Source organism: Amblyraja radiata, chromosome 19, assembly GCF_010909765.2.
Source record: "Amblyraja radiata isolate CabotCenter1 chromosome 19, sAmbRad1.1.pri, whole genome shotgun sequence".
NCBI classification, from domain to species: Eukaryota; Metazoa; Chordata; class Chondrichthyes; order Rajiformes; family Rajidae; genus Amblyraja; species Amblyraja radiata.
Genome location: NC_045974.1, coordinates 17982606 through 18009951, shown reverse-complemented (window position 1 = coordinate 18009951; position 27346 = coordinate 17982606). Strand labels below are relative to the sequence as shown.

Sequence of the window (27346 nt, the reverse complement as noted above, 5' to 3'; positions counted from 1 at the left end):
GCATTGCGATTCATCGTAACAGTGCAGGAGCCCAGAGACAGAAGAGTCAGAGTGCGAAGGGGATAGGGATTAAACAATGACTCATTGGCAGAACAAAAACTGTGGTTAGATCACGGACGTTGGCGATGACATCTGGAGGGAGCGAGATTTTGTAGAGACTGTACCGGAGAGTGTTCAGTGCAAGAGAACATATATGAGACAGATAAATGTGGATGTTAATGTCATGAACAGGGAGGATTCATTGGATGGAAATGTACTGAGAGAGATAGAGTTCAGAGGGAGTGTTACTGTACTGGAGAGATAAGAGTTCAGTGGGAGAGTTACAGTACTGTAGAGATTGGGTCAGCAGTAGAGTTACTGTACTGTGCAGATGGGGTTCAGTGTGTTACTGTACTGGAGAGATGGGTTCAGAGGGTAAGTTACTGTACGAAAGATGGGGTTCATAAGGTGAGTTACTGTACTAGGGACATAGATACATAGATACATAGAAAATAGGTGCAGGAGTAGGCCATTCAATATGATCATGGCTGATCATCGAACTCAGTATCCCGTACCTGCCTTCTCTCCATACCCCCTGATCCCTTTAGCCACAAGGGCCGCATCTAACTCCCTCTTAAATATAGCCAATGAACTGGCCTCAACTACCCTCTGTGGCAGAGAGTTCCAGAGATTCACCACTCTCTGTGTGAAAAAGTTTCTTCTCATCTCGGTCCTAAAGGATTTCCCCCTTATCCTTAAGCTGTGACCCCTTGTCCTGGACTTCCCCAACATCGGGAACAATCTTCCTGCATCTAGCCTGTCCAACCCCATAAGAATTTTGTACGTTTCTATAAGATCCCCTCTCAATCTCCTAAATTCTAGCGAGTATAAGCCAAGTCTATCCAGTCTTTCTTCATATGAAAGTCCTGACATCCCAGGAATCAGTCTGGTGAACCTTCTCTGCACTCCCTCTATGGCTATAATGTCCTTCCTCAGATTTGGAGACCAAAACTGTACGCAATACTCCAGGTGTGGTCTCACCAAGACCCTGTACAACTGCAGTAGAACCTCCCTGCTCCTATACTCAAATCCTTTTGCTATGAAAGCTAACATACCATTCGCTTCCTTCACTGCCTGCTGCACCTGCATGCCTACTTTCAATGACTGGTGTACCATGACACCCAGGTCTCGCTGCATCTCCCCTTTTCCTAATCGGCCACCATTTAGATAATAGTCTGCTTTCCTGTTTTTGCCACCAAAGTGGATAACCTCACATTTATCCACATTATACTGCATCTGCCAAACATTTGCCCACTCACCCAGCCTATCCAAGTCACCTAGCAGTCTCCTAGCATCCTCCTCACAGCTAACACTGCTCCCCAGCTTAGTGTCATCCGCAAACTTGGAGATGTTGCCTTCAATTCCCTCATCCAGATCATTAATATAAATTGTAAATAGCTGGGGTCCCAGCACTGAGCCTTGTGGTTCATTGAGAGAGTTACTGCATTGATCGTTGAGTTAATTAGGAGACTTACTGGACTTGAGTGACTGAGGTTCAATGTGAGCTGTATCTGGTAGGGATTCAATGTGTTATTGTATGGGAGCGATGCAGCGATGGGAGATTTACTGCACTGGAGAGGCTGGCTGGGTTCAGTAGTAGTTATTGTACTGGAGAGATAGGGTTTGATGGGAATACCGTACTGCATTGGGACAATGGGGTTTTATATGAGTGTTACTGTACTGGTCGTTGGGTTCACTGCCAGTTAGTGGACTTGAGATTGGAGATTAGTGGGAGTTGTACTGGAGAGTTGGGGTTCAGTATATCGCTGTCCTGGAGTTGGGGTTCAGTGGGAGAGTTAATGTGAGATGGGGTTCAGTATGTTCACTGTGCTGGAGGTCTGGGGGAATTGATATTTTCTGGGATAACATTAGATGGAGAATTATTGTTCTGGATAGAAGTAACATTGTGGGGCAATAAACATCACACCCGCGTAGATTAATGGCTGGTGCTGTGTGTTTCCTGCCGTGATCTCTGTGTGTGCGGAGCCGAAAGCTGGGACATTCACCCAGCTGCGGCCCACGGTGCCTCTGTGCACAATCCCGGTCAATAGTGAGTGCGGCGGGCTTTGTTTCCCAGCCAGGCCAGGCCGGGCCCCAAGTTAAAGCGTTTAAGAAGGAACTGCAGATGCTGGAAAATCGAAGGTACACAAAAAAGCTGGAGAAACTCAGCGGGTGCAGCAGCATCTATGGAGCGAAGGTTCCTCTGCTCCATAGATGCTGCTGCACCCGCTGAGTTTCCCCAGCATTTTTGTGTACCTCCCAAGTTAAAGCGGTCGCGCAGCCTTGCGGGCCCCACCCGGTGACAGCGCCGCTTTAAGCGGGCTGGCGGCTGCCCCCGCCCCAGTCCCCGCCCTCCTACCCGGCCGGCCGCCGGCGGCTGCAGGCAGCCCACGTCAAGGGCTGGCTGGCTGGAGTGAGTCGGCGAGCAGCCATGAGCTCAGCCGGCACTCGGCTTCCTCTTCCCGGAAGCGGGGCGGCGCTGCCGGGATGTGATTGGCGATCGGGCCGCCATCCACCGCTCCCCCCCGCTCGGCGCTGAGGCTGCGGGCCGGCCCGGGGCCGCGTCCCCTCCTCACTCCCCCCCTCCCTCCCTACAGCCCACCCCTGGGCGCTGGGCCCCGGCCCGGGCCCTGCCTTCCAGCCCGCCCGCCCAGGCCGCGGCCAGCACCGACATGTCGGAGGCTTTCGCACAGCGACACATCAAGGTAGGAGCGCACAAAGTTTGATCCGCTCCCCTTTACTCCCAAGTTTGGAGCCGGCCTGAGTTTGGATCCACTCCCTTCCCGGCGGTGGGAGAAGCAGGCCGGACGCAGCGATCGTGTCGCCAGCTTGTTGCAGTCGCAGGGGCGGGCGGGCGGTGGTGATGATCACAATGGGAAATGGAGGAGGAGGAGGGTAGCAACTCGCCGGCCCGGGACCTGAGGGCTGCACTCGTGTCTCCAGAAAAGTTGGACGTTTTATTTCATTAGATCTGACCTCCCCCCCCCATCCCAAACAACAGTCTCCTGTCTAGGGAGGCACAAGCACGCACACACACTCTGAGATGTACACACAGACAGAGCCATAGACACAAACACAGAGGTGCACAGGCAGACACACACACACACAGCCAGAGACATAAACACACACAGGCACAGAGCCATAGACATGGACACACACACACAGCCAGAGACATAAACACACACAGGCACAGAGCCATAGACATGGACACACACACACACACAGCCAGAGACATAAACACACACAGGCACAGAGCCATAGACATGGACACACACACATGCAAACACAACCATAGACACAAACACAAACACACACACAGAGCCATAGACACAAACACATAGACACGGGTACACACACACACACACAGAGGCCCAGGAAGTGTACTACCAAATGTAAACTGCAAGAGAAAAACGCAAGGTTTTAACCTTTCGATCAGTTTTTATGCCGACGAGAGGCGGCGACAAGGAAGTAAACATTACACGGGCTTTCCGCCTTCAGTTCGGATCTCTGCTCCGACCCACAGCTTCCGAAACAAACTGGATGCAGATGCTGGGATCTGGAGTAAAAATCAAACCATCGGAGGAGCTCGGCGGGTCAGCATGGGGACGGTTCATGTTGGATCAGATTCAGCAACGCGTCAGGGTGGATGACGCGAGGCCTCGGGGAGCCTGTGTTCCAGTTCTACCCTCGGTCTCCCAGTGACGCAGCTTGTCCTCACCCGGGGAGACAGACGTCTGCAGCAGACCTGGGACTTGATGCCAGTGTGACTTGGCACGCTGAGACGCGCATGTCTTGATCCTGCCGTAAATGCCACCCATCTACTGGAACTCCCAGTTAGCCTCCTTCACCTCCAGTGTTTATCTACTGGGTCTTGTAGTTTGCCGATGTAGGAAAGGAGCTACAGTTTTCAAATAATTTCACCAGTAAGAGCATCAACGAACTATTTGAGCATTGGGAGGGGGCACTTGAACCTAGCTCGGTGCCAGGCAATGTACAACATAGATGACTCTGCTGACAGGGAGAGCAGACAAGGAGTTGGGTGGAGATGGACATACACAAACATCTGTTGAAGGAAGATTAATTTGTTATGTAATCACAGGTCAGAATGTAGGAAATAGAAGCAGTGCAGGCCTGACAAGGGGAAAATGATCAAGTTGTTTGGAAGAGGAAAATAGAGGAGCAGGTGAAGAAAAGCAGTGATGTCAAGTGTTAAAGTAACACATGGAGACTCTTATCCAATGTTCCAGGAGTGTAGACTGATAGGATGGAGAGCAGGAAGCAGTCTGCAGTTTTTTTAGGTTTGGAAGTGAACACTGCTGACCTCACTGGAAATTCTGGTGACTGCTCTGAGAATTCAGTAAGGAACCAGGAACACCGATGGTGTTTACTTTTGCAAAAAGCAGCACAAAGTGCTGGGGTAACTCAACGGGTCGGCAGCATCTCTGGAGAACATGGATTGGTGACATTTCAGGATTGGGCCCTTCTTCAGACTGATTGTAGTGGGGGGTGGGGGACACAACCCCCCACCTCAATGTTCCCAGAAATGCTGCTTGACCTGTTGAGTTACTCCAGCACTTTAAAAAATATATATACTTCAGCATCTGCAGTTCCTTCTTGCCTATGTTTGCAGATGGCATCAAAGTCAAAAGTGTTAACATTTAAAAAAAAAAAAGACAATAACGTTCTAAAGAACTATTGAAAAGATGGTTGAATAGGGTTAAATCTTGTCAAATGGAATTCTACTTTGAAAAAGCAAACAATGGAGGAAACAAGGGCAGCAGCTGCTGGAAGCGATCAGCAGGTCAGGCAACATTTGTGGAGAGAGAGACGGGTCATGTCTCTGCGTGCTGTTCCTTGGATCTGGGGTAAGTTAGTGAACACATTGAACAAGGAGAATGTCTCTGAAAGATGAAGAGCAATTTCAGTGGGGCGATGATTTGGTTTAACACAGCTGATCTGTCAGCGGTTGTGGAGGATGAAACAAACAAGGGTGCGGGAGGGGCAGGGAATGCAAGTGCAGAATATGTCAGTTACTGGACATCTGAAGCGGCAGAGAACACTTAGCTTCACAGGAGAGAGAAAAATGTGTTAGAGTTACAGATTATTCGCCTTGATCAGAACCGGTCAGTTCTGACACATGGTGGAAAGCCCAATTATCTGTAGTTGTTTGAATTTGCAGTTGAGGCCTACATGCTGTAACATGCCCAGACAAGATGAGTGTGGTTTCTCAAGATTGCAACAGTGTAAGACTGAGGTCAGGGTGGGAGTGGGTTGGAGAATCAAAGGGCCAGGCAGCTGGAAGCTCGGGTAGCCTTTACTGACTGGAAAGCCGTCACCCAATCTATGCGTGGTTTAGTCTGTGAACAGGAGATCACATTGTGAAGCGACTGCTGCAGGCTACCCTGGAGGAAGTGTAAGAGAATCGCTGCCATACCTGGAAGGAGTGTTTGCTGCCGTGGATAGAGGGAAGTGCGTGCATCACATCTACTGTAGTTGTACAGGAAAGTGGTCGGAGGTGGTTGAAGGAAGGGATTGGTTCTTTCGGAATGCTGAAAGTGGGGGGGGATGTTGGGATATGTTGACGGCATTGCATGATGAGAATACAAGATTGTATGTGTAAGATGATGCATTTTGGTAATTGATACAAGGCTGAAATATTAGTGTATTAGTGTCATGAAGCAGGGAAACAGACCCTTCGGCCCAACTCGGCCATGTCGACCAAGTCTCCATTTAAATTAATCCCATTTGCCTGTGTTTGGCGCATGTCTCTCCAAATCCTTTTCTATCTATGTAACTGCAAAAATTGTCTTTTAAGTGTTGTTATTGTACCTGCCACTACCAATTTATCTGCAGCTTGTTCCATATTCATACCACTGTCTGAATGGATCAGATACACAACTTGTCAAAGGCAATAGAGTAAGCCCTGAGAATTCACAGCCTTATCGTGTAGAATCTTAAAAATAAAGTGGGCAATGATCAGGTGGTTAAAAAAATGTTAGTACTGTAGAGGATATTTTTTCAATCACAAACTTGAGGCAATCGAGAGAGTGTTCTTCAATTTTGATAACAGGGAACAGTCTACATATCATCATCTTCTTTAAAAACGACAAACACTACATCATTTCTGCAGAAATCAGCACCTGTACTTTATCCACTCTGCACTATTATACTCTTCCTAGAGTATGGAATCCAGTTGACAAGACTAAATGAGAAAATTTTGAAAGGAATTGGGTGAATTTCTGCGGAGAACTGTGAGGCTGTGGGATTCACTTACAGAGTTAGTGGTTAATGAAAAGCATCCATATCCATACTTGGTTACCTGGTGGGAGGAGGCATATGAGAGGTAAATGTGATAAGGACTGCATTAGTAAATTGAGAGAAAATTCTAAAGCAACAACTTGGACTAAATGTCCTGATTTAATTCACATATCAAGTCAAGAGTGTTTTATTGTCATCTGTCCCAGATAGGACAATGAGATTCTTACTTGCAGCAGCACAACAGAATCTTCAGGGTGATGGGGCATATCAGGGGGGCCATGGGCTCACATCTCTGGAGACTGCCCATGATCTTGTCTTTACTGTGAGGATTTTGGTGAGGACACATCTGCTTGGAGATCTAACAGATTGATTGTATTCTGGCCAACATAAATCCCTGAATTACTATTGGAATAAACACCTTGTATGGTCTCTTGAAATTGGGGTTAATTGGGGTTGCACATTGTACAAATTAATAGTCGTGTTTTTAAAAATTGCAACAATAATTAAGTCCAAAAAGAAAATTTGAAGTCTCCTCAGTGCAATAACAAGCTCTTAGCTTGTGTCAGTCACAATAATTCAACCCACAATGTGTGAGCCTTGGTGACAGATACTGACCCCACCTACAGCTCAGTACGGCGATACCGCAGTGAGTGAAAATAACCGTTAGCAGTGTACTTTGTTACACACTGCTGTTCCTCCCACTACAAGAGCATTAAACAGTACAGCACATGAACAGGCCCTCTGCCCCCCGCAATGTTAGCGCCGATCAAGATGCCAAGTTAAACTGATCTTATCTGCCTGTACATGATCCATATCCCTCTATTCACTGCAGTTCCATGTGTCTATCTAAAAGCCTCTTACACACCACTATCGTATCTGCCTCCACCACCAGCCCAGGCAATTTGTTCCAGGACCCCACCATTCTTTGTGCCAGTATTATACAGTGAGTATCCTGTACCCACCATTACTGTACCTTGATGTAATGCAGTGACAGACCCATCCCCCCATAACGACGCAGTATCATACACCAAGAGACCATACCAACCACTACGGTATCTCAGTTATACAAAGAAACTCTGTCCCCGCCACTACTGTACCTCAGTGCTCTGTTTACAGAGACATGGCTTATTCCTGACATACCTGACTGTGCCATTCAGCCCAAGAACTTCTCCCTTCACCAGGGGAATTGTATGGCGTCTTCAGGCAAGGTTAGAGGCGGTGGGGTCTGCTTTATAATCAATGTCGTGCGGTACTCAGACTTGGTAGTCCTGGAGAGCTCGTGCTCCCCGTACCTGGAATATCTGACTGTGAAGTGCCGTCCTTACTATCTGCCGAGGGAATTCGCCTCAGCTATCCCGATAACAGTCTATATCCCTTCCCATGTGGATGTCTGAATGAACTGTACTCTGCTATCAATAGCCTTAAGACAAAACACTCCAAAGCCCTGGTCATTGTTGCCAGGGACTTAAATCAAGCTAACTTCAAGGGTGTTCTATCAATGTACCAGCAGCATATCTCTTGTCCCACCAGAGGTGACTGACTGCCACGACAGGTCTACTACGGCTGATGCCATATCCATGGCTCAACACTCATCCTTGGAACACCTGGATAAGAGAAACATCTATGTCAGACTTCTATTCACAGTCTAGAGCTCTGTCTTCCAACACCATTATCCCTTCCAAGCTCATTTCTAAACTCGAGAAACTTAGACTCAGCACTCACGTCTGCAACTGGATCCTCGAATTCCTGACCAACAGACCACAATCAGTGAGGTTGGGTGACAAATCCTCTACGATAATCCTCAACACTGGTGCCCCGCAAGGATGCATTATCGGCCCCCTTGTTTACTCATACACCTGCGACTGTGAAGCCAAATAAAAGGAAGGAGATTGAGAACCTCTCAGGAGTAAACCTGCTCAGGAGTAAATATCACCAACTTGTTTTGGACCAGTCATATCGAGGCAATGGCCAATAAAGCACACCAATGCCTCTACTTATTAAGAAAGCACAGGAAGTTTGACACCAACTTCTATAGATGCACCGTGGAAAGGATTTAATCGGGATGCATCACAGTGTGGCTTGCAAATAGCTCTATTCAAGACGGCAAGAAAGAGAATTGTGGACGTAGCCCAGACCATCTTGTAAACCAACCTTTCTTTGATTGACTCCATCTACAGTTCATAATCAAGTTTGAGTCTCACATCGGACACTCTCCCATTCTCCCTCTCCCATCAGGCAAGAACTGTGAAAAGGCACACCTCCAGATTCAGGGACAGTTTCTTCCCAGCTGTGATCAAGCAACTGAACCACCCTATCACCAACTAGAGTGCAGTCCTGAGCTACCATCTACCTTATTGGAGACCCTCAGGCTATCTTTAATCAGATTTTACTGGACTTTAGTCTTTACTTAGACTCTAGAGATACAATGACGGAGCCATCTCATCAGACATGTACCCGGTGTTATACAAGGAAACTCTGTGCCGTCCGGTATTGTACATCCATATTTTAAATAACAGACATAGGTTGCGGTGTTAGTGTCCACGAGGCTGTTGCGGTGAGCGAGGGGAATGTTCCAGTTAACAGTGCTTCATTTAGTGACAATGTTATATTTGTTTTTCCCAGCAGGAGCGAAACGCATACACGCCTCCCGTCAGCCCTGTGCCGCCGTTCCCCAGCTCCGTGCACGGGGCTGCCTCCGAGTGTAGACGCATGGCAGATGGATCGCACGCTCTCCCTGCTCACCTCAGTAAGTAGAATGTGCAATCCATTGTGTGAAGATTGTCCTAGTGGTGGAGGGTTGGGCACTGAAAGTGTTGCCTAATTTCACAGTTTGCTCCTCAGACCACAAGGCCATTCTTTTCCTTGTTCTGAGTTTCTTCCCTTCCCATCCCTGCAGCCTCTCTTTCAATCCCTCTCACCCCTCCTATTACGCTTGTATTATTTTCTCGATCTTTGAATCCACTCTTCCTGCTACTCTACAAAATTCAATTCCATTCAGCTGAGAACGCCAACACTTTTCAATTTCTCACCATCTAATAAATACTACACCTTTGTGGGGCGATAGTCCCGAAATGAAGGCGAGGAACCAGGTGCTTCGGGAGGTATATATTTTATTTTTTTTTTCAAATTTATTTTTAATAGTGTCCTTCTTGTCACCAGAGGAGTCTGCAAGAGGAAGATGGCACCTAAACCCTTGCCTTTTATCCCTCCAGCTAAGGGCCGTCTCTGGACTCAACCATTCCCGTGCCGAGGGGTTTGATAGTGGGAATGGCCCGACCCGTGGGAGCCTCCACACCCATCTATTTTCTTATTTAAAGTTCAATTCTTCCTCTTGATGTTCCATCCGCCATATCTTTGCCCATTCACATCCCCAGTCGGCATGTCACCCAAGCCACTTTGGATCCTCCTCAGCAGCATCCAGCAATCATCAACAAACTTGGATATAGTGGACATGATCCCTTCATCCCAATCATTGATGCTGACTGTGAACAGTAATGAGCCCAATACAAACCTCACCAGAGAATGACCTTCTTTTGCCGTCTATTAGCCAAGCTTCAGTTCACATGAGCAGGTTAACCTGATCCAAAGTACTTTAATTCCTGTGGCATCTTCTGAAAATCTAAATGCACCAAATTCACTTATTTCTCCTTGTCCATTCTGCTGGCTCAAAACTCCCTAACTAATTTATTTAAACATGATTTCCCATTCAGAAATCCACGTTGACTTTGCCCAATCCTATTATTAGTTTTGAAAAATTCTGTTACTATTTCCTTAACATAGATAATTTTCCCATCACTGATGACGGGCTTACTGGTTTTGAGTCTCTTATTTCTCCCTTCTAAAATAGTGACATTACATTTGTGATCTTCCACTCTGTGAAAGCATTCTAGAATTCATGGCGTTTTGAAAGGTGGCAACATCGGGACGGTGACTCCAGTGACAGCTCTTTGAAAACGCTAAGATGACTCGTGTTGGGCTTCCAGTCCCTTTCATTCCTCCAATACTAATTTTTCACCAATACACACACCTCGTGATTTACGTAGGGGTTATGCACTTGAAAAGTAAAGTGTAAATAAAAAAGGGTATTAATTAAACATATGCCATTCAATTCAATCAAACGTTTTCCCTAGCTATATAGTGGTAGAGTTATACCGCACAGAAACAGGCCCTTCAACCCAATCTGTCTATGACGACCAGTGTTCCTAAATCAGCTAGTCCTATTTACCTGAGCTTGGACCACTTCCTTCTGTCTTTCCTATTCAAGTACGCGTCTAAGAGTCTTTTTCCTGTAATTGTACCAGCCTCAACCACTTCCTCTGGCAGCTTCTTCCATCTGTTTATGATTCTCTTAACTAACTTTTACTTTTTAAAACATATTCTGATTTTCAATTATTTCCTATCGAAGTAAGCACCTCAAATGTTCTCAAAATATATTCCCACCTCTTGCCCGCTTGTTAGCCTGAATATATTGTATTTCAAACTTGCCATTTTATCTTGAGCAAACTTGGGGGATCTTACTCTGTTTCTTCATCCAAGGCATTCACAGTGCAATGGACAACGCACTGTGTCAACCTGCAGTTACTCCAAATGCTTCCCCTCCTTTAGCCAGTCGGCTCTGTACTAATGTCACCCGAAATCCCACACAACTTTACTTAATGTAATACTTGTGTGTAACGCCTTATCAATCGCTTTTTGGAAGTGTTGGGACTAGTTTCACCTCTTCATCCCTTCTCCCTTGCACTCTGTGTCTGAAGACCATCCACAGAATTACAGGCCTCACCTATTGCACACCAGCAACCATTCCTTTAGTATCCAGTATGTACTTCCTCAACACTGCTCACTTTGGGGCTGTGTTCCTGCTATTTTGGGGTTGCGTTTTTGTGTGTGTGTTTATATGGGAGGATTAACATTACAATGCAGTAGGTATTGGGGTTACTGTGGCCAAAGGTCGAAGGAATGGGATTGGGCGGAGAAAGTGAGGTTGGGATTTAAGTGGCTTTGGATGGAGTAACTTTAAATTGGACATATGGGAAAGACTGTCCAGTCTTGGGCACAGAACTGCACATGGTGCTCCAGGTGTGGCCTAACCCACGTTATATGAAACTGCAGCATGTATTTCGGGAGTGGGGTGGTCGTGTGCTATGGGGGTGGTGATCAGTGGATCAGTGTCCCATTTTCACTCCGCAGGGTTGCAGCCAGTGTTCTGGAGCAGGCTGGATGTCGGTCAGTGGCTGAAGTGGGCAGAGCAGGAATACTCTCTGCGCCCGATGGACTGCGACATGTTTGAGATGAACGGCAAAGCTCTCTGCCTACTGACCAAAGAGGACTTCAGGTACCGGTGCCCACACTCAGGTAAAACACCTCCCTTCAACAGGACTTCACCAGGGTGGGACACTGTTGAGATACACGGTTGCTTTGTGCAGGACCCTCTGTCTAATGTGTCAGTGCCCCGGGGCACGTAGGGCAGGACAACAGTTGGGGTGGGTTGGAGTTTGGGGCCGCTGGGGTTATTGGAGGCATGTGAGAGGTGAGCAGAGCATCGGGCTGAGGCCACAGGATCCTCACTCCCTGCACATCTCTTTACGTCGCATCTTAAACTGCTGTCCACCCCTTTGCTCAGCTGCATCATCCATGTTAACCTGTGTCTCTCTCCTCTGCACAGCTGCATCACCCCCTGTGCAGTCGCCAACCCTCCTGTGCAGCTGTTGTCCCCTCCTTTACCGCCTTTGCACAATCAGTTCCCCTCTTTACACAACTGCCCCTTTGCCTTGCTGTTTCCTCGGCTGTGGCTCAGCTGATTTCCTCACCCCTGTGCAACCATGTCCCCCTTGCCGAACTGCTGCCCCTTCCACAGATCTCCCGCTCCTCCGCTCCTCCCGCCCAGTTTCCTTCATGTGCCCTACTTCCTCCATTGCTTCCTCAATTATTCAGGTTTTTCGAATCTGAGCTTCACAGGTTGAGTCAACATTTATTGCCCATCCCCGTTGCCTTCGGGAAGGTGGGGGCGAGCTGCCTTGATCCACTGCAGTCCTTCTGGTGAAGGAGCGCTCACAGTGCTGTCGGTGAGGATTTACTCCCAGGGGGAAATGAAGACCCAGCGATTATATTTCCATGTCGGTATGGTGGCTGAACCCGTAGGTGTTGGTGTTCCCCTGCACCTGCTGCCCTTGTCCTTGGTGGTAGGGCTCTTTGGTTTGGGAGGTGCTGTCGGCGTAGCCTAAGTGAATGTGCACTCTGTCGAGGGTCCACACTGCCGGTAGGGGAGGTCCTGAATGGTGTTGAGCTTCCTGAGTATTAATGGACATACATGTACTAATCACACTACTGCCTTGTGATCAGGAGGGGAGTTGTTTGCCGCAGGATGCCTGACCTCTGATCTGCTGCTATAGTCACGGTGATTTGTGGCTGGTTTAGGACATTGCCATTAGAGCACTTAGTATTGGAATTGGTTTATATTGTCCAGTGTACCAAGCTACAGTGAAAAGCTTTTGTCTGCATGCTATTCAATCAAATCAAAATGTGTATTTGATTTATTGGTTTTTGAAATTACGCGCTTGTTCATTTAATACCAAAGCTTGATTTACGTGTTAGTTCTTTTGGAATAATACATTTAAATTTACTGCTGACAGCATTGTCGCATATATGTTTAATTTATGCGTCTTTGAATTACATGCTGCTGTTCAAACACATATCCCCTGCGTAAAATGAGAGGTGCTTGTGTACAATCAAACCAGACACAATTGCAAAGAGAAAAATACCAGAATGCAGAATATAGTGTTATAGCATTATAGTGTTGTAGCTACAGGAAAAAAGTTCAAGATTCGCAATGAGGTAGGTGGAAGATCTGGGCTACACCCCAGCTAATGGGAGGACTGTTCAGTGGTCTGATAACCGCGACAAATAAGCTGGTCATAAATTAGGTGCCACATGGATCCTTGCTTTTGAAGAAGCTTCCCGACAGGAGAGGGGAGAAGAGGGAATGACTAGAGTGAAAAACGTCCGCAATTATGTTGGTTGTTGTCCGGAGGCAGCGTGAGGTACGGATGGAGTAGATAGTGGTGAGTCTGGTCTACATCCAGAACTCCCTCCAATTTCGTATAGTCTTGGGCAGAGTTGATGCCCAACTGAGCTGCGATGCTTCCTGGTAAGAGGCTTTCTACGTTGCATCTGTGGAATTGGCAAGAGTCGTTGGAAACATGCCGAACCTCCTTAGTCTCCTGCCGAAGTAGACGCATTTCTGCACGTTTTTGTTCATAGCTTCAATGTGGTTGGTCCACAAGACAAATAGGTGGTGATATTTATGCTTAAGAAGTTGGTGATGGAAATGCCATTGGATGTTAATGGGTGGATGGTCAAACTAAACTTTCTCTCCACTGCCTCAACGGCATCGTCTCCACTTCCCTGCACCCCACACTGACCCTGTCTGATACCTCCCTCTTCACCTACCCCCCTCTCCCCCCACCCCGGCCCGGTTGTCTCTCCCCTCCCATCCTCAGTCCAGTCCTTCCTCCCAACACCCCCCTCCCTCCCCCCAGCTGTTCCCACCTCACCTCTCCCAGGTCTGGTCATTCCCATCCTTATTCCTCCCTTCCTCCCTTCCCCCCCACCTTGGCCCCATCCAGGGACATTTACTTCTCTGACTTTTTGCCTCCATCTGTAGATTTCTTGCTCCTCATGATCTCAAATTATGTCCCCCCTTCTTTGTTACTTGACCACTAGCTTCCGGATTTGCCCAACCCATCTTTGCCCTGATCTCTGTCCTTCCCTCCATACTGGATCCAACCTTGCCTCCCCACCTTGCTGGCTGTTCTCCTCCTTGTTCACTATTCCATACCACTGCAGTTATTATTTTGCCAGACACTTCCAGCAAGTTTCTCCCTTTGGCCCCTTTGATTATGTTGCACCCCTGACCCTCCAGTGACCAACTGTCCCTTACCCCATGACTGTTCCACCCATTGTCCTCCATTGTTACCTTGTTCTGACCCATGTGAAAGCCAGCGATCTTCTTGCCTCAGCCCCCACCCCCCTTGTTTTTCCTCTCTCTTGCCCCAGTCATACTTCTCCGGACCCTGCCCCCACCTACCGTTCCCTTCTCTTCTTACCGTTTTGCCTCTGCCTCACTTTTGCCATTGTTTTCATGATTGGTTGCTTCTTGTCATCTCAGGAGATGTCCTCTATGAATTACTACATCACATCCTGAAACAGCGGGGATCGCCTGTTTGGTACCCACCGTTTCTGCAGCCAGGGAACACCTCACACAATCCACCGGGGGTCATCCTTCATAATCACTTGGAAAGTAAGTGTATTTGTATTGGTTTATTATTGCCACGTGTACAGAGATACAGCGAAAACAGGCAGAACATACCATACACGAGCACATCAGGTAGTGCAAACATTTTATGAACTTCTATTAGGTCTCCCCTTGATCTCTGACACTCCAGAGTAAACAAATCAAGTTTGTTGAAACGATTCAAATCTCTTTTTGTTCCTAATACCCCCTAATCCAGGCAACATTCTTGAAGGATTCTTGAGGCAAACCTCTTCTGCACCCTCTACAAAGCCCCTACATTCGTCCTATAATGAGGCGACCAGAACTGCGCACAATATTCCAAATATGGCCTAACAACTCCTATAAAACTGCAACGTGACTTCCGAACTCTTATCTCAATGCCTTGTGTTGCCACTTTCAGGTTGCTATGGACTTTGACACCAAGACCCCCAAGTACATCAGCGCTATTATTAAGGGTTTTGCCTTTAGTGTGATGACCAGAACTGCACACAAGATGACAGTTGTGACACCAATCAGTGCCAGGGTTGAGGGGGATTGTGTGACAAACTGCTCTTGCAAAGTTAGAGAGAGGGAAATGAGCCCTCAGTTAATTTTACACCCAGGGCATCGGAGATGTCCTCATTCTTCAGGGAACAGGGGTTTCCCTCTTATATTATAGATGGGACTCTCACCAGGGTCTCTTCTATACCCCGTAACTCTGCTCTCACTCCCCCATCCCCTCATTCGTAACATGGGCAGAGTCCCCCTTGTCCTCACATTCCACCCTATCAGCCATCACATACAACAAATAATCCTCCGACATTTTCGCCACCTTGGCAACGGAATCCCACCACTGGCCACATCTTCCCATCTCCTCCCCTGTCTGTTTTCCGCAGAGACTGTTCCCACCGTAACTCCCTGGTCAATTCGTCCCTTCCCACCCAAACCACTCCTGGCACTTTCCCTTGCAACCGCAGGAAATGATACACTTGTCACTTTACCTCCCCCCTTGACTCCATTCAAGGACCCAAGCAGTATTTACAGGTGCGGCAGAGGTTCACCTGCACCTCCTCCAACCTCATCTATTGCATCCACTGCTCTAGGAGTCAGCTGCTCTACATCTGTGAGACCAAGGGTAGGCTTGGCGATCGCTTCGCCTAACACCTCCGCTCGGTTCGCAATAACCAACCCGATCTCCTGCTGGCTCGGCACTTCAACTCCCCCTCCCATTCCGAATCCGATCTTTCTGTCCTGGGCCTCCTCCATGGCCAGAGTGAGGCCCACCATAAATTGGAGGTGTTGCACCTCATATTTTGCTTGGGCAGTTTGCACCCCAGTGGTACGAACATTTACTTCTCTAATTTCAGGTAGTCCCTGCCTTCTCCGCTCTCCCTCAGCCCACTGTGTCCGCCTCTTCCTTTCTTCCCCCCCCCTCACTCTCACATCAGTCTGAAGAAGGGTCTCAACCCGAAACGTTGCCTATTTATTTCGCTCCATAGATGCTGCCTCACACGCTGAGTTTCTTCAGCATTTTTGTCAACCTCAGTTAATCCTTGTTTGTGATGTGTTATTTCAGAATTATGCCCAGTGAATGCAAACAAACATTTGAACAGACTTTGCTGCATCTTATTGGATCATTGTGAATACTCTTGAAACAGGGGAGGTTGAGTGAGGGTGGGTGGGAGTGTTGGGCAGAAAGACTCACCGTCAGGGGATTTGTCATCTACTGCCGTCCAGCAGACACTTGGATGTGGCTTTGATATTTCAGACATAAAAGAGAGGGAGGCAAAAGAGGTGGAGAAGGTCAGGGAGAATGTCACAGCGGCAAGCAGAGGACATACTAGAGGGTTCGTCCACTGAGGCGACGTGGGTAGAGCTCAAAGATAAGAAAGGTGTAAGCAGCAGTAGAATTGTTGCCTTATAGCGCCAGAAGCCCGGGTTCAATCCAGACAATGGGTGCAGTCTGTATGGAGTTTGTACGTTCTATGGGAGCTCTGGTTTCCTCCCACACTCCAAAGACGTACAGGTTTGTAGGTTAATTGGTTTGGTAAAATTGTAAATTGTACCTACTGTGAAGGATATGTTAGTGTTCGGGGATCGCTGGTTGACGTGGACTCTGTGGGCCGAAGGGCCTGTTTCTTTATTGTATCTCTAAACTAAACTAAACTAAACTAACATTCTTATGGGATTGCACCAGAGGCCCTCCAATAGCCAGCGGGAGATAGAGGAACTGATTAGACAGATTACGGAAGATACCTAAACAATAGGGTTATTTTAGTGGGTGAGTTTAACTTCTCCAGTATTGGCTGGACTTGTTCAGTGCCAAAGGCTTAGATGCAGCAGAATTTGAGAGGGTTTCTTGAAACAGTGTTTGAATATTCCAAACAGAGAAGGGACTGGACCTTGTGTTGGGAAACGATCCTGGCCAGATAACTGATGTTTCAGTGGAAAACATTCTGGCGATAGTAATCACCACCCCCTAAATTTCAGAATGTTTTGAATAGGGATAAGCCTGGACCTTATGGGAAGGTACTAAATTGGATTAAGGCAAATTACAAGATTATAAAGCAGGAGCTAGGGGGAGTAAATTGGGAGCAGTTGTTATTGGACACATTCACATCTAACATTGTTTAAAGGCCAATCGATCAAAGTTCAGGACTGTTTTTTTCCAGGAAGGAGGAATAATAAGGATGGCAAAGTAAGGGACCTTTGGATGACCATCGGGGCTGTAAATTTGATCAAAAAGAAAAGTGTTTAAGAGGTTAAAATCAGACAGGGCCTTGGGGAATATAAAGCAAGAAGGAAGAACTGAAACAGGAGATTAGAAGGGGCAGGTGGGGTCACAAAATAGCTTTATAGAGTCGGATGAAAGAAAATCCCACGTTTTGTTATACATAAATAAATGATGGATCTTTGTCCCAAACATTATGGAGGGCACTGTACATTAACAACAAAAGGGTAACCATCGAGAAGTAATGTACTGGTATTATGCTCTAACACGGGGAACAGACATGTTGTTAACACACAGACAGGGAAGTGAAAAAGGAATCGGGATTGCGTGGCATCCTGAACCGGGTTATTTTAACTCTGTACGTTCTTTCAGCTGCAGGTGTGGTGCACAGGAACTTGCGGCCCTTGGAGCACATCAGCCTCCGGTCCCAGTCTTCCGTGGAGCCGTCACAGAGATTGCTTCAGTCGCCGGCACGGAATAACCACCGGCCATCTCCAAAGACGGACCAGGAAAGCTTGCACGGCCTCCTGCCGCCAATGGACAGAAACCAGACGCCCAGGTCTCAGGTGGAGAACATGCACGGCTCCCCGCCAGACATGGAGCAAAGACTTTCCATTTCCCCAGTGGACGAGAACCATTGCCCCTTGGGCAACGAGCAGATCCTGCATCCTCAGCATGCTGATGGCTCGCCGCAGGACAACTCTCGCATTGTCCAGTTAATTTCCACTTCTATGATGAACCCCATTATCCTGAACAGCCGGCAGCTCTCGGAGTTCAGGCCCAGACTGTCCGAGGAGAACGTGCACAAGGAGAAGCCGTTAAACCTCTCCCATAAGGAGGAGCTGCTGTACAGGAACCATCTCATGGTGCCCATGGCAGCTCAGGACGAGTCACTCATGCCCATAGGAAGGATTGCAGGTAGGTACTGCATCAGCCATGAGTACAGGAGGGGATCACCACACTGTAGACAGAGAACAGGTCCTCCCCAGGTTACCAACGCCAGTCCGTACTGGGAACAATGTTTGGCAGACAAATGAAATGGTTTTGCCGGCTGCTGTGGACTGCAGGCATCATCTGCTGGATGGAAAGTCAACGATATCTTAATGATTAAGTTAAAAGCCCCCGGTTTCATTACACGTTGCCCTTGGTTGGCCTATGTTTTTATTTAAATATATTGCCAGGGAGCCCCATTCACGGCTTGTGATGCGTATGGGTTGCAAACAGTTCACGGGAGCCGAACCCTGTGGAACCTGGGAAGGACCTGTATTGAGGAAAGGGTTGGGGAATCAAAGCCTAGAGGCCATATGTCTAACGTGAGAGGGAAATGGGTTAACAGCATCCAGAGCGGCAACTTCGCACATGGTGGTGGGTATGTGGAATGAACTGCCAGAGGAAATGGTTGCACCGGATACTCTAACTACATTTAAAAGACAAATGTACAAGTACATAGATAGGAAAGGTTTAATGATATGGACTAAATGCAGGCAGATGGAACTAGCTTAGATGGACGTTGGGTCAAAGGGCCAGCTCATCTCCTGTCCTTGAAACTTGAATTTGGATTCAACAGCTTCACGGCATAACTTTTTCTACACCCACCTGTAATATTAACTCTTCTTAAACATTGCCTGTCCTTTTAAGGGTTCACTTTGTTTCAGATTTCCAACCACTGCTGTCTTTCCTACCTCATATTTACAATGCTGTTATTTCTCTCTGCTCTCATTAATCCCTCCCACCTCCACCCTCCCACCGATCATCTGTGGCCAACCCTGCACCCGCTATCCAACGGCACTATCTCTGTTATCTTGATCCTGTCGTTGTCTTTACCACAGCCATTCCTTTCTATTCCCCGCACCTCTTCCTGCAGCAATTCAGGACAAGCTGGTTTCTTACTGTCCTGTTTCTGATGAGAAGTCTTCAACCTGAAACATTAATCATTTCCCTATTCAGCTAATGACGGACCTGCTGAGATTTAAGCGAGTTCTGCATTTAATTCAGATTTACCGGTTATAAAGCTTTTCTTTAAGACATAGATTGAGGAACATGGTCTTACAATCTAGGACCATCCCATACGACTGGATCAGTGAAGGGAGGAAGCTGCAGACCGAGAGATGAGTGGACAGGAGGAGCTGGACACCATTCAGGCAACTGGTGATGGACTTAACTATAGGCTTGGGAGTGAGAAACGCTGCCCCTTGGTGCCAGTGCTCGGGAGATCCGGATCCGGTGCCAGGGACGGTCGTCTTGAAGTATAGATGGCATCAATGGTGGGGAGTACAGTTGGTGATAATGTTTTTGTCTGCAGACTGCAGGCTCCTGTGGGACTACGTCTACCAGCTGCTGTCTGACAGCAGATACGAAGGGTTCATCCGATGGGAGGACCACGAGTCAAAGGTTTTCCGAATCGTGGATCCCAATGGCCTTGCCCGTCTGTGGGGAAACCACAAGGTGAGGCACGGTGGCATGTGGCTGTCTTCAGGACTGCCTTGGGTAACTGGGTGTGACTTGGTATTGTGATTTATTCTTGCATCTGGATTTTGTGATCTAGTTACCACAAGGTAAAGGCATTAAGCTTGTTTGGTTTTATTTAGAGATATAGTGTGGAAATAGGCCCTTTGGCCCACCAAGTCCATACGGACCATTGATTATCCGTTCACACTGGTTCCTTGATACTCCACTTTCCCATCCACTCCCTGTACACCAGAGGCAATTATACTGAGGCCAATTAACCTACAAATCCATTGGGGGGGGGGGGGGGGGGGGGGGGGGGGGGAACTGGAGCACCTGGAGAAAACCCACGCAGTAACAGGGGGCACATGCAAACTCCACATAGATAGCACCTGTGGTCAAGATCGAATCGGTCTGTGGCGCTGTCTGGATTATCAAAAGGTCAGCAGTGTGATTGCTGAGGTTTCCATAAGGTCATTGGGAGTCAAGTTTGTGATCTATTGAAGCTTCCACAAATCGATGGTAGTCTTCACGGGGTAATCAGAGGTCAGGTTTGTCATCCATTAGGTCACCACAAGGTAATCGGGGATCAAGTTGTAATATTTTGGGGGAACCTTAGCGTTATAGCCCTGTCCCACGGTACGAGTTCATTCCAAGAGCTCTCCCGAGTTTAAAAAAAAATCAAACTTGTGGTAAGCACGGAGAATAAACGTAGCGGGTACGTCGGAGCTTGGGGGCATCTCTTAGCGGCTCGTAACGCTAACGGCAGGTACTCGGGAAGACTCGCTAATGGCAGGTATGCACGGGGAGACTCGTGAAGATTTTTCAACATGTTGAAAAATGTCCACGAGAGTCCCGAGTACCGACGAGTGACCATTACCGTAACTCTCCGAGTTCGAATCAGGGCAAACTCGGGAGAACTCTTGGAATGAACTCGTACCGTGGGACAGGGCTTTAATCAGAGGTCGGAGTAATCACAGGTTATAGTGATTGGCCTTGTGATCAGTTGGTGTTTCTCCAAGTAATGAGGTCACCTTGTGATTGATTGATACCATCACAAAGTTGTGGAGATCAGCTCTGTTGTTATCAAGCACTCGTCAAAGTACTTTTAAATGTTGCAAGGGGCTCAGGCAGTGAGTTCCAGATCCTCCGCGTCTCATTGAGGGAAATAATGATTCCCACCCATCCTCTAACCCTTCAAACTCCTTAATGACCAAACGTTTCCGGCCTCTTTTATTTAACCTGCCCCATCCATTCTTAATGTTGTGAACTTTAGTGAAATATCTTGGTTCACCTTGTTCCAAAGAAAACATACTCTACCTACATACGTCAAACAATCCTTGTTCAAGGTCTACCGCCGCCCTGTCCAGGAACACTGACCGACATCTACTACAAACCTACTAATTCCCATGACTATCTGGACTAAACTTCCCACCCTGCTTCCTGTAAGGACTCTATCCCCCTACTCCCAATTCCTCCGTCTACCCGCATCTGCACCCAGGATGAGATGTTCCAAACTAGGGCATCGGAGATGTCCTCATTCTTCAGGGAATGGGGGTTCCCCTCTTTGACTATAGATGAGGCTCTCACCAGGGTCTCCTCTATATCCCGTAACTCTGCTCTCACTCCTCATCCCCCCACTCGTAACAAGGGCAGAGTCCCCCTTGTCCTCACCTTCTACCCTACCAGCCGTCACATACAACAGATAATCCTCCGACATTTTCGCCACCTCCAATGGGATCCCACCACTGGCCACATCTTCCCATCTCCTCCCCTTTCGGCTTTCCGCAGAGACCGCTCCCTCCGTAACTCCCTGGTCAATTCGTCCCTTCCCACTCAAACCACCCCCTCCCCTGGTACTTCCCCTTGCAACCGCAGGAAATTCTACACTAGTCGCTTTATCTCCCCCCTTGACTCCATCCAAGGACCTAAACAGTCTTTCCAGGTGCGTCAGAGGTTCACCTGCACCTCCTCCAACCTCATCTATTGCATCCGCTGCTCTAGGTGTCAGCTGCTCTAGATCGGTGAGACCAAGCGCAGGCTTGGCGATCGCTTCGCCCAACACCTCCACTTAATTCGCAATAACCAACCTGATCTCCCGGTGGCTCAGCACTTCAAATTCCCTCCCATTCAAAATCCGACCTTTCTGTCCTGGGCCTCCTCCAGGGCCAGAGTGAGTCCCACCGTAAATTGGAGGAGCAGCACCTCATATTTTGCTTGGGTAGTCTACACCCAGCGGTATGAACATTGACTTCTCCAATTTCAGGTAGTCCTTGCTCTCTCCCTCTTTCCCCATCCCCTTTCCAGCTCTCCCACAGCCCACTGTCTCCGCCTCTTCCTTTCTTCTTCCCGCCCCACCCACCCCCACATCAGTCTGAAGAAGGGTCTCGACCCGAAACGTCACCTATTCCTTCGTTCCATAGATGCTGCCTCACCCGCTGGGTTTCTCCAGCATTTTTGTCTACCCTCTACCTACATAATCTCTGTTTGCAGTGCTATTTCCCCAAGCCTGGGAATTACCTTGTGTGTTCTCTGGACTTCCTCCAATGCGATCATATCCTTCCTGTGGTATGGTGACTGGAACTATACACCGTTACACTGTACATCCAGCAGTGATCTAATTAATGCTATAAAGCAGAAGGGTCTCAACACGAAACGTCTTCCCCAGGGATGCTGCCTGTCCTGCTGAGTTACTCCAGCACTTTGTGCCCTTTTGTTGTGTAGCATCACCGCCATAATCTTATATTCAATGTCTCGATAATAAAGCCAAGTATCCCTTATGTTGTTTAAACAAAGATCTTCCTGTTCCTTTTCACAGCAAGTTGGGTTTATTGTCATATACACAAGAACTGTGAGGTACAATGAAAAATCCTACTTGCAGCAGCATTAATAATAATAATAATAATAATAAATTTTATTTAATGGGCGCCTTTCAGACATCTCAAGGACACCTTACATAGTAATCGGAATAAAAACATATAATCGGAATAAAACAAGTAATTAAAGACATCACAGTGACACAAATTAAAAACAGAATTCAATCCAAAAACAGAAAATCAAAAACACAGTGTGAAAAGAGAGCAGCGGCAGCCAAAGCGCGCCAGCGTCCACTCTCTCTTCACGGCAGCCATCTTGGACACAGACCTACAGGACTACAAATTAGACAAAAAAATCATCCCCCCACAGTGGGTAGCACTGTGGGGGAAGGCACAATGTCCAGTCCCCACCCCATGTTCACCCCAAAGTCAGGCCTATTGAGGCCACCGCAATTGCCTCTACGGAGGCCCGATGTCCCTGGCCGTTCTCACCGGGTGGTCTTGCCCCGGCGTCGGGAGAGTCCTTTCGGCTGCTGGGCCACTTGGAACGGCCGCTTCTTGGTTGGAGCCCGCGGCTGCCGAAGCCGACAAGGCCGCGCCGGTTTGGCGCTCCCAGGCTCCCGATGTTAAATTACAGGCACATTGGCCTTCATTTCATAGTATCCCACCATTTCTTGTATGTTCTTTTCTCTCATATCCCTCTCTCACCATTTCATAAAATATAGAACAGTTCCTGAACAACACCTCGTTGAACACCTCTGCTCAGTCTGCCTAAACCTACCTGATCTCCTGGTTGCTAAACACTTTAACTCCCCCTCCCATTCCCACATTGACCTTTCTGTCCTGGGCCTCCTCCATTGTCAAAGTGAGGCACAGCTCAAATTTGAAGAACAGCACTTCATATTTGGCTTGGTTAGCTTACACCCCAGCGGTATGAATATTGACTTCTCTAACTTCAAGTATCCCTTGCTTTCCCTCTCTCTCCATCCCTCCCCCTTCCCAGCTCTTCGACCAGTCTGACTGTCCCTGATTACATTGTATCTGTTTGCTTTGTTGTTACCTTCTCCCAGCTATCAATGATCTATTCTACCTTCCCCTCCACCCCCTTTGATGTATTGTTCTCACACCTTACACTTCCTTATCTCTGTATCTCCCCCCCCCCCCCCCCGACTCTCAGTCTGAACAAGGGTCTCGACCCAAAAAGTCACCCATTTTTTCTCTCCAGAGATGCTGCCTGTCCCGCTGAGTTAATGAATGCATCACATATGTAAGATGTTTAAATTTAATATTATGGCGCTCACTTGTCTGTAGGTGTGTGTAAGTCAGGTGTTCGTATACCCGGGGGGGATGATGTTCTTAGTATTTTCTTAACCCTGGATAGATTGGTTCCCTCTTTAACACTTAATTACATTTTAATTTCTTAACTGTTATGGAAACACCAGTGTTGGGTACATCGGCAGTAACTGCATGTACTGATAGCTTCAGTGCGCCACATTGAAGGACAGTTGTCCACTGGACACGTCAGGCAATGTAACTGGTGCCATTGAGTTTCAGCTTTCTAAATGCATGGAACATCAAAGGCAGCACCATCTGCACGGTTCCACTTCAGACTGATTAGATGTGGTGTGTTACAGGGTTCAGTGCAAGGTCCACTATTGGTCATTATTAGCAATTTGAATATAATTTGCATGGTTAGTAAGTTATGAAAGGTTCAGGGGGATATGGACCAGGGGCAGGCAAGTGGGACTAGCTTGGTTAGGCATGTTGGTCGGCTTGGATGGATTGGGCTGAGGGGCCAGTGTCTGTGCCCTTTGGCACAATGACTACGAGATCCAGCCTGTTTAAATCTTGATCGGTCAGTCACAATGTACTCATGTGGAGGGAAGCTGGAAAGTAGTGGGTTCAGCTCACAAAGGGCTGATAAGAGGAGGGTTTACATCAGTTACAGGGGATCAAAGTGGGCCAGCAGTTTAACAATCAATAACTCTCTCCTAAACAGAACAGAACAAACATGACGTATGAGAAAATGTCAAGAGCTCTTCGCCATTACTACAAACTCAACATCATCAAGAAGGAGCCTGGTCAGCGGCTCCTGTTCAGGTACGGAGCAGTTATTGGCGCTTAGAATCGGGAGATGGGAACATCTGAGTAGGCAGGCAGACACTGTGCCCCTTGGGTATGGAATGGAGCAAGTACTGTTGCAGTAGATGGGTGTGATGGAATCAGTGGTGGTAGTGGTTACTGGGGGTGGGACGGTATGTGTAAGCTCAGTGTAGTTATACCCAGGGCAGGGTGAATGGAGGAGGGGGGGGGGGGTTGAGAAGAAGGAATGGCAGAGGGTGAAATGGGACTAAAAGAGGGATTGATAGAAGGTTAAATGGAGGAGAAGGAGGAACAGCAGTATGAAGTGGAAGATGGAATGGGGGAATTAAATAGGAGACGAGGGAATGGGGTGTGAAGAGGGATCAGGAGAGGGTGAAGAGCGAGTGAAGAGAAAAGTGGTGTATTTAGATGGCAACTCGTTCAAGGTAATGTACAATTACCAGATAGTGAGGGGACGGGACCTAGAGGAGGTGGGATCAGTGATGAGCATTGGAAGCGTACGGAGAGGGCCCAGCGAGAGGAACGCGGGTGAAGACAGACAGTGTTGCTGTCCCTATGCTTGGAATGAATTCTCCCCCTGGCCATCCGTCAGGTTTATGAAGACGCCGGATGAGATTGTGAACAGCCGTGCAGATCGCTTGGAGCACCTGGAGTGCCAGGAAATGGAGGAGCCTCTGTACCAGGATGAGGAGTGCTGAGTGCGGCAGTGGGAGAACTGGGAACACTCACTGGATGCGACTCACACGCCAAGGCATCGCGGCTTGTTGGACTGGCCACCCCGAGTTATGGAGCGGGAAGTAGCTCTGTGTGAAGTGCTGGAGGGCCACTAGCTCTCGCTAAATCTATTCTACACCTGCTGTTTCATTACTGTGACAACCTTCAACCATTTATTTGACCAGTGATTGGGAGTGATGAAGGACAAGCAGAGGTTCAGCCCAGACCCAGAAGCCTACGAAGAGTAGAAGATGCTGCCATCTCTGAGGTCCCGTCATGGAGTCTGATCTACCTCTGGGCCAGGGAGCCAGGAGAGTGGAGCCAGTCCTGGCTGATCGATCTTATGCTGGAACTCTGTCTGTGTCAGCCTGCTAGGGTGGGGGAGTGGGATATCCTGCTGTCCAATGCACTATTTCTCTTAATAATTTTAACTTGAATTTTGAGTTTTTTTTAAAAACTGCGCAAATGCAATTTCTTGCTCTCTTTTTCTCTCTGAGCTCACGCTGAGAATCCATATTTCTGACAAAACACACTTTGTATCGACTCTTTTTGAACAATGCTACATCTTGAATTAAAATGAAAATGGATTTTAAATGGGCATTATTGTACAGGGCTCCAGTTGTATTCACTTGGGGGCGATCCTGTGAATCTTGAAACCAGAGCGGTGTACTCAGGAGCCAGCAACCACTGTGACAGCTAAAAACCTCCCACCAATCTTTGACGATTGCAGTCCTTTACAAATCTCATCAAATGCTTGTTGTACAGAAATCACAATAGGGTTACTTGCTGTTTCATCTAATCTCGCTACTTGCTCCTCCCCAACAGCTCCACATATAAGTGGCAGATCCCGTATAATCCTTTGGAACTGGGCATCCTCACGTTATCCTCCTTCCTCCACCACCCAAGTGACAGATATTCTAACAGCATTGAAGCTGAATTCACTAAATTCAAGATTCACTCCCTCTCTTTACTGTTAAAATCACGGAAGCAGGACACTGCTGACCCACCCAGTGCCAGTGCTGCCTCTACTCCCCCGAATTATTGATCCATTTCCGTTCCGGAAGTTATTCCGCAAATGTATTCATAATCACCTGCTGGCATATAAACAAAATAATATCACAACTTCCGGAGTTAAGTGAAACATTTCTTAAGGACCCTCCACCACTGGAGTTGGAATATCAGCACCAATTTCCAATCTCTTTCTGATCTCTCTTTGAAGGGAAAGACTACTTTCTGCTGTCTTCTCATTTGGCTGAAATCCCTCATCCGAGCAGTTTTCATTTTTTCTAAAGCCATTATATCATTCTTAGAGTGCTCAAAAATGTCAATTTTATTCAATGAAGCCATATAAATGAGTGATAAAGATTTAGTAGCCAGTGGATGATGTGCTGATAAAGCACAGTAAGTGGAGGATTGTGTGGACCCTGATCATTGATCGACACTGAACTCCAGCCTTCTTACATCCTGCATCTCCTTTCTCCAATTACTCTTTATTTCTCTTTCTTATCAAAATGTTCACCTCACATTTATCTAAACTGGCTCCAGGGCAGGCTACATATCAGTAATTCGCACCTCCCAAAATCATGACCTCTGCAACACAAGACAATGACTAACAAGGAACAGTCAGCATGGTTTTGTGTGTGGGAAATCATGTCTTACAAATTTGATCCAGCTCTTTGATGAGGTGACCAAGAGATGAGAGCAGGACAGTAGCCATTGTCTATGTAGATGTTAGTGGGTGGGTCGGGAGGCTCAAAGTCGCATGGCAATATGACAAGCGATGCCTTCGCAGGCTGGAAACCGCTGGCAGATTAGCAGTGGGGGATGGATGGGGGTGGGGGTGGGCAAAGTAGCAGAGACAGGCTGGAGGGGTGGGTCCCCTCCTTTGACCTGATAGACCAATGTGGGACTTACCCCATAGGTAACAAGCCCCTATCCCTGCACCCAACCCCCCCGCCACCTCATGCCCCA

The 27346-nt window shown here is 47.7% G+C and overlaps 1 protein-coding gene across 2 annotated transcripts; it reads left to right on the top strand.

Annotated features, from left to right (window-relative positions):
- The first annotated feature begins 2616 nt into the window (after positions 1-2616).
- Positions 2617-25973, top strand: etv6 (ETS variant transcription factor 6). Of its 2 annotated transcripts, none has more exons than XM_033037797.1 (8): positions 2617-2744; positions 8923-9043; positions 11485-11649; positions 14462-14593; positions 17670-18215; positions 19600-19742; positions 24558-24658; positions 25254-25973. In XM_033037797.1, the coding sequence occupies exons 1-8, from the start codon at positions 2712-2714 to the stop codon at positions 25357-25359; spliced, it is 1347 nt and encodes a 448-aa protein (XP_032893688.1). In that variant the 5' UTR covers positions 2617-2711; the 3' UTR covers positions 25360-25973. The 2 variants fall into 2 exon arrangements, with proteins under 2 accessions (XP_032893688.1, XP_032893687.1); XM_033037796.1 differs by having other exon boundaries at positions 8920-9043.
- Positions 25974-27346: the final 1373 nt, after the last annotated feature.